This window comes from Aythya marila, assembly GCF_965140915.1.
Source record: "Aythya marila genome assembly, chromosome: 7".
Taxonomy (NCBI): Eukaryota; Metazoa; Chordata; class Aves; order Anseriformes; family Anatidae; genus Aythya; species Aythya marila.
In genome coordinates, this window is record NC_139048.1 from 37,742,735 (window position 1) to 37,749,995 (window position 7,261).

The 7,261-nt window shown below is 48.3% G+C and overlaps 1 protein-coding gene across 1 annotated transcript in view; it reads right to left on the reverse strand.

The window, feature by feature from the left end:
- Positions 1-7,055, reverse strand: part of GRID1 (glutamate ionotropic receptor delta type subunit 1) — a gene marked incomplete at its 5' end in the record, with an annotated part of 538,355 nt that extends 531,300 nt beyond the window's left edge. Inside the window, 2 exons of the mRNA XM_082765290.1 lie at positions 5,021-5,176; positions 6,977-7,055. Coding sequence (XP_082621416.1) covers positions 5,021-5,176; positions 6,977-7,055 — 235 coding nt within the window. The remainder of the gene's footprint in view (positions 1-5,020; positions 5,177-6,976) is intronic.
- Between the last annotated feature and the right edge of the window lie 206 nt (positions 7,056-7,261).

Below are 7,261 nucleotides of genomic sequence, written 5' to 3' on the forward strand. Positions count from 1 at the left end.
AAAATGTAGGTCCAACCTATGACACTTCTTCTAGCTAGGTAACAAATTCCCCAATTCATTGCAGTCAATCAATAAATCATGGATTAAAATAAAATAATAATAAGAGTAGTAATAATTACATATGTAATATTTTATTATTTTTTTACCAGATTGTTTCTGTTTGTATTTGTCGTGTTTTTCTTTTTCTCTCTACTCATCCATTCTGGTATTAAAACATCCTGACTCTAAAAACTACAGCCTTCACTGCTGGGTCATGTGAAACCCTAGCTCAGCCAAACAAAATGCCTTGCCCTGCATTTACACAAATGCCTATTTGACACAGCTTTAAAAAGGGTTGGATCTGGGCTCACCCGAGGGCAAGGGGAGTGTTATCATCATGACTGATGGCTATCTTCTCACAGCAGCTGTGAAAAGAGGTCTTCCTCTTCTATATTTAATAGCCACTCAAGTTTAAATTCTCCCAGCAGAGAAAATAGCCCTTTAATTGAAGCCTGAACTCTATATTTCACTAAAATCAGGACACAACTTCTGACCTGCCTGTTTGGTTCTAGTCAGGGTCACCTGCACTAAATCTGCATTAAGTCTTGTATTTGCAAAACGAACTATGTGCAAAAATCCCAATATACGTGCACCCATGTAAGTATACAGTTACTCTGCTCCTCCATGGTTCCCTACTACCAGGCAACACACATATGACAAGTACACCTCTGCATGGGATTTTAGCCTGGCAAATAAATGCAAGAATAGCAATGGAGCCAACAAGCCCCATTCTCCAGTTGTCTTGTTCACCTTACTTATCCCCACTCTGATCAGCTTATGCCTTCTCAACAAATAGAACTGTTAGAAAGCAACCATGGTAGTAACTTGAAATTTATGTGCTGAGCCAAGACAGTTTCTAGAACTCTGCCAAGCACATATCATTCCTGAGTCCTATACACTATAAGAGATGAGATTCACTCAATGGTGTACAAGAGACATCCAAAAAATCTGCAACTCTGGGTAGCTCTGAAACCACAGCAGCATACATGGGATTGACAATAAACCCATTTATGGAACCCCATTCTTGCTCTCAAATCACATTCTGATTTTCCAAATTTGTTCTGGTTTCCAGAGCTGACAGCTTTTTAACATCAACAAGCATACATACAAGGCTGCTCAAATTAGAAACAATTCATTTGAAATTGCTATGCAGAGAGAACAGCAAGTTTCAGCTCCAGGAAAGCTCCATAGATGTGTAAGCATCATTCACTGAGAAACAGGGTTTTAAACAGTTTCTGAATTACTATTTCCCTGGGATCTCCTTCTCCAAAGAGCACTAAGAAAGTTAAGAATTAACTTTCCTGTGCCCCAGTTTTGACCTACTGCTGACTATTCCCCCTTCAAAAGTGACATCTTAAAAGCTTACACATTAGACTTGTTTGGTTTTTAGTTTAAACGTACCATCACGTTTTCAAGCCCAGCTGGAAACTTGTTTGCCACCCATACGTCACACGCAAAGTGACTTTTCAACACCAATGGCAGGCTCAAAATTCCCAATTTGAATCAAAAGCTCTGAGGTGTTTCTCATACCTTTGAGCTTATTTGAGTGCTTGAATCACAAAAAGGTTACCACACTACTAGGTTAAATACACACCACACACAAACAAGCACTTACTATTTCCTTTCCTATCATTGGAAATTGAGCACATAGCTCCTTTGGAAGCTAGGATATAATTTAACATCATGTTTGTGATTTCAGCTGATTTCCTTAAAATTGTATGAAAAGAACAATGATTCCCCATGTATATTTTCTCCTGTGACAGCCAGTGAAAAAAACAATTTATCCCTTCAGTAATTGCCGCATGTATAAAAGCAATATAAGACAAAATGCAATGACTGCTCATAAGCACAAACAGACAACAAAGTCCAATTTTATGAATACACCAGGGTCTGTTTGTTCTTTACTGTCACATCCCTTGCCTCTGGAATTCCTTCCATACACTTGCCACACTCTGCTATAAAACATGAGTTTGATGGAGCCAAAATAATCTTTTTACCTATCAGCACATCTGGATTTTTTTTTGCAATATGTGGTGAAATAAAAGACAAAGATGGAACACAATTACAATGTTTGCTAATTACTATTCTCTGGTACCCTACACAACCATTATTATCACGAGCATCCAACAACTCTTTGAAGAAAAAGGGCCTCTGATTTATTTCCCTACTGCAGTCACCAGAAACTATCAGAATAGTGCCCTCTTCTCTCAAAGCGAACTCCCTAGAGCCCTTATATTCAAAATCCTATTTCATTTCACCATACCTTCCATCACCAAAAACTACTCCATTTACAAAAGGCAAATTAGTTTCTGTTTGGCCTTTAGTTCCACAAACGCACAGCTCCTGTTGAGAAAACCCAACAGGCACTGCTTTTCCATGCTTCCTACCCATGCAGAAGTTCTCCAATGGCACAAGGAAGGTCAGGTCAAACACGTGCTAATAACTATCACCATCCATAACTAAAGCCTTATTACTGTGTAATAGACCTTGTTACACAGAGAAATGACTTTTCATAGTTCCACCAGCATGGTATCATTGAAACAAAGGTCCTTTGCTTGCAACGCTTTTTAAAAAGGGCTTAAGGAATAGTTCACAATGTCCTTTCATAAAATTGTGTAAAAGATTATTCAAATAAAAACAATATTTGTGGTTTGATTTACTGTGTGTACTATTCTGGCAGTAGTGTCATAGCAGTCTATTTTTATTTCTAGATTGTTTTTTACTATAAGAAGTTCCATCGCTATGAAACTAATGCTTGCAACATTGATTTCCATGGCACTGCTTAGAAAGACTGCAGAAGAATAATGTGGATGTCAGGGCATTTTACGTAGCAGCAGCAACATTCTGCAAGCAGTGTGGGCAGAGGATTTGCTCCAGGATATTTCGACTGCTATCTGCAATATTCTACCAAAATGAGCAGGGAACCAGTACAGTAAGATACAAGGAGATTCTGAATAGTCAGAATGACACCAAGTAACACTCGGCAGAGCAACTTTGCACGGTAAGAATAGCCCAGGAACTCCTGTGTCCCATGTATCATTCTGTCAGCATGTTGTATAACGGTTTCAAAAGTAGGAAATTAAATCTTAAAAAGAGAGAGAGAGAGAGAAAGAGAGAGACCAGACCTGAACTGACAAAGCAAGCCAGGAAATTGAGCAAAGGCTGACACTCTTCTCTTAGCTCTCCCACAGCCCACAGTGGCAAGGTTCTTACTCGCAGATAGTATCATTACGTAGCTCTCCCAGAAGAAGACACCTTGATATGCCTTAATTAAGTAGTGACAAAGGACAATTTCTCTTTGGAACTGTGAGCATTCATTGATCACTTCCTTAATTCTCCAGCATGTGATCACACCATCAAAGAGCAATTCTAAATGCAATGGACACGTGAGCCCTGAAAGAGCATCTTGGAAAGGGTAGGAGGAAACACCTTTATTTACATATACTCAGGTAGCACAAACACTCTGTATCAAATAGATTAAAAAGCTGACCAGAATCCTTTCTGTGGCTTCAGCATGGATTTTCAAGATACCTTTGAAGGTAGTCTTCTTAAATGCAATATGAATCTTCAAGAATAGTAAAAGAGAGCAACAGCAACAACAAAATACTACTAGACCAAGAAGAATCCTCCAGCTGGTTGTTCTCTTCTGCTCAACAAAACTGAGCAAAGGTACTCTGTCCACAAGAATGTCAGCTCAGATCCCAGGGCGCTCAGAATAGTTTTATAAAGTTTTACTTCTGACAAGAGACATTGTTGAAAGCAATTGTTCAGCCAGCCAACTGCTGTCACTTCCATGAATTTGAATAAGCTCCAATACAGGACACTGAGCTTTTGCACATGTAGGAAGATGCCATTGTTCTGAGTTAATCTTTGCCAATAAATCAACACCGCCATTATTTAGAGATTTTTATTTTCCTCTGGTGTGTGACTGTGTGGGTGGGGTTTTGTTTTAAAGTCCCCTTCTTCCATTTTCATAAAGCTTATTTTTTGTACCTCCTTGCAAAGCTTTCAGAGCAGTAGGAGGAATCCCATTTATAATGGGATCAGACCCATTAAAAGGTAAATATTGCTGTTTCTCCTGAATGTGCGTATTAACTAGCACCTAACTGGGGGAAAGAATGTAGCAGAAGAATTTGTTTGGAGTTCATGAAAATTAACATTTGGTGCAATTTTGTATCCATAATTTGCATGTACACAACTTACATATAAATACATATGGATTAATGCAAATTTTCATAAGGGAAAGATTCACTCTGTGCTCTGCAAAAGTAGGGGCAAGGCTGGCGATGAATCATTTTTTTTTTTAAATATTCTAGTCTGGGTATATAAATAGCTCTCTGTTTCTAGAATAATTACTACTGAAAAACACAGCTTCTGAAATAACATAGGCCATAATTAACCTTGGCTTCATTAAATCACAAATAATATATTTTTCAAGTCTTATTTGTAAAGGCAAGCTGATTAATTTAAACGTTTCCCTTTGGAGGAGGAGAGAAAAAAAATCTAATCGAAATGATTTACCTACGTTGCTACTTGTCAGATCTTGTAAACTGTGGCAGGTTTTCAGCCGGCGACTTGGCTACCCCGGCCTCCCCTCGCCCCCCGGCAGGGAGCTCCTGTCTCGGGAAGCACCGGCCTCTGTTTTCCCGGGAAGGGAGACCACTCAGGAGCCCCCCACCGGGCCGAGCCGCTCCTCTGCCCGGCTTTTCTCCCTCGGCCACGGAGAGCAGGGGGTCTTGCGGGCTCGGAAGCGGCACGGAACCCCCGGCCCCGCCGGCTCCCCCGCGGCTGCTCCCCCCAGCCCGGCTGCCCCGGCACGGCACGGCGCCGCAGAAGCGCGCCATCCCTCCCGTTTCCTTGTAAGACAGCGCCGACACCCGACAGAAGAAAAGTTTCCAGGCGAGCGCCAGGAGCGGGCCGGGGCTGCCGGCAGCGCCGAGACTCGCTCCCGGCGCACGGGCGGGTGCCACCCGGGGCTCACCTTCCTGCACCGCATGGAAGGGGTTGTTGGCCTCGATGAGCTTGATGGAGTAGGTGATCTTCTCGCTCTGGAGGATGTCGTCATTGAGGTTCAGATCCGACACCGCCTGCTTGAACACCTCGTCGTCCTTGGCAGCATTGCCTTCAAAAATGGCACCTGCGGGGAGGAAGGAGGCAGAGGCGGTGAGGGCGCTGCCCGCCGCCCCGGAGCCCCCCGTCGGGCCGGGCAGGGGGCTTGGGACCCGCACCGCCGGCAGGGGGGCGGCCCTGGGATTGAGACCAACTTTCTGCTCCCCGCCTGCTGCCTGCGGGCAGCGCTGCTATTCGGAGGGTCGCGCCCACGCGAAGGCGAAACCGGGCTTTGCGTCCCGTAACCTGCAAGCTGCCATTTGGCCGTCCTGTCTATGCCGTTGGCGCGGAAGCAGCTGGCGATGGGCGTTATGTAAGATGCCCCGTCTGCCCAGCGGCTGTGTGCGCGCACCGGCTCTGCCGCCCTGCCCTGCGGAGCGGTAGCTGACCTGCGGGGCTGGCAGTGGGAACAAAACGTGCCGTCCCCGGCCGGGGCAGCGCTGCTGATTCACGCCTCGCGTGCCCGGGCCGCTGAAGTTTGCTCGGGGGGGGGGAAGCTGCGGTGACACCGTGCCCCGCGGGAAGAGCGGGGCCGAGGGGCAGAGCCACGAGGACCCCCCCTGCTCGGACTCGGCGCTTCCCCAGGGCTCTTCCCAACCCCGGGGGGGCGCCCCGGGGCCGGATTCCCCCCGCTGCGGCCGGGGCTGCCCCTGGCTGCCTAACGGCTCCGCAATGCCGTCTGCCTGGGCTGCGCCCCCGGGCTCCCGAGGCGAGAGGCGCAGACCAGAGCCTCCTCCGCCGGCCCCGGGGCTGCTGCCCGCCGGTAACAGCATTACGGGACCGCCCCCGGTCGCCCCTTCTCCGCCCCGGGTCTCTCCTCCCGTCCCCTCGGAGCAACCCTCGCCAGGACCGCTCCCGGCCCGGCCGCCTCCTCCTTCCTTCCTTCTTTTTTTTTTTTTTTTTTAAAATATATATATATTTTTTTTAATTCTCCCACCCTCCCTAAAGGGCTGGTGGAATGACGGTTTTTCCTTCCCCGGCCGTTCTCCCGTCTCCTCCTCTATCACAGGCTTCCACAAGTGATGCTCTCCCCCCTCTCCGCCCCTAACCAGCCTCATCTCCTTCCTGCCGGTACCTTTCAACGCCAGCCAAAAGGTGACTGCAGAGCCTCGCCTCTGCTTGCCAGGCTTCCCGCGGACATTACCGTGCCTCGCTCCCAGAAGCCATGAAAGTTCACAGCAGCCTTTCCTTTGCCTCTTCTTCACCCCTCTCTCTTCCTCCCATGGCCGATCCAGCCTTCCTGCTGCCCGAGGGTTTTAAGGAGCTCTTCTTCAGACCCCAACAGTTGCGCGCACAGACACAGACACAGACGCACACGCACGGAGCCGCTGCAAACCTCGCCTCTCTAACCCTTTCCCAGCCAAGTTCTCCCCCCGCATTCCGGCTCGGCTGACACCTGCTATGACAGGGGATGCGAGCCAAGGGCTCATCTCCCCGAAAGTTTTCCCTACGAGCACGTTCAGACGATGCCTCTCTCCTGCCCGCTTTTGGGGCCGGCTGGCTGTTTTCGGCGGCGGGGATGCGGCGGGGGAGCAGAAAGCCTTCCCCACCCAAACAGGTCCGGGCACGGAGCTCTCCGACCACATGGGAGACCGCAGCGGCAGCCCCGGCGGTCCCCGCCCCGCAGCCCGGCCCGGCACAGCCCGCATTTCGCCCCTAACTTTGCAATCGGGGGGATTCGGCTGCCTTTCCCCCTTCCCTCCTCCGGTCTCTCCGTGGAGTTGGGCTCAGCCGCTGCCCGTCGCGTTCCGGCGGTGAACGAGGCGATGCCTCCGTTTATTTATCTGCCGCGTCCCTCCTTCCCCCCCGCCTGCACTCCCTTTCTTACCGATGTGGATGATGGAGTCCGCCCGCACCGAAACGCACTGAAATATCCAGGGGAAAAGCCAGAGCATCAACACTTCCATTTCCAGCCTCTTGCACAGCACATCAGCACGGGTTTAGTGGAGAGGCAGACGGGGGAAAAGAAGAGAAAACGAGCAAGGGCAGGTGGAGTGAGGCGGCGGGGGGGAAGATACCCTGACACCCCCCTGGAAAAAATAAAAATAAAAAATCCCAAATTCCCACGGAGGATTTTCCAAGACTGAGGAAAACGGGTGATGGGGAGAGAGGA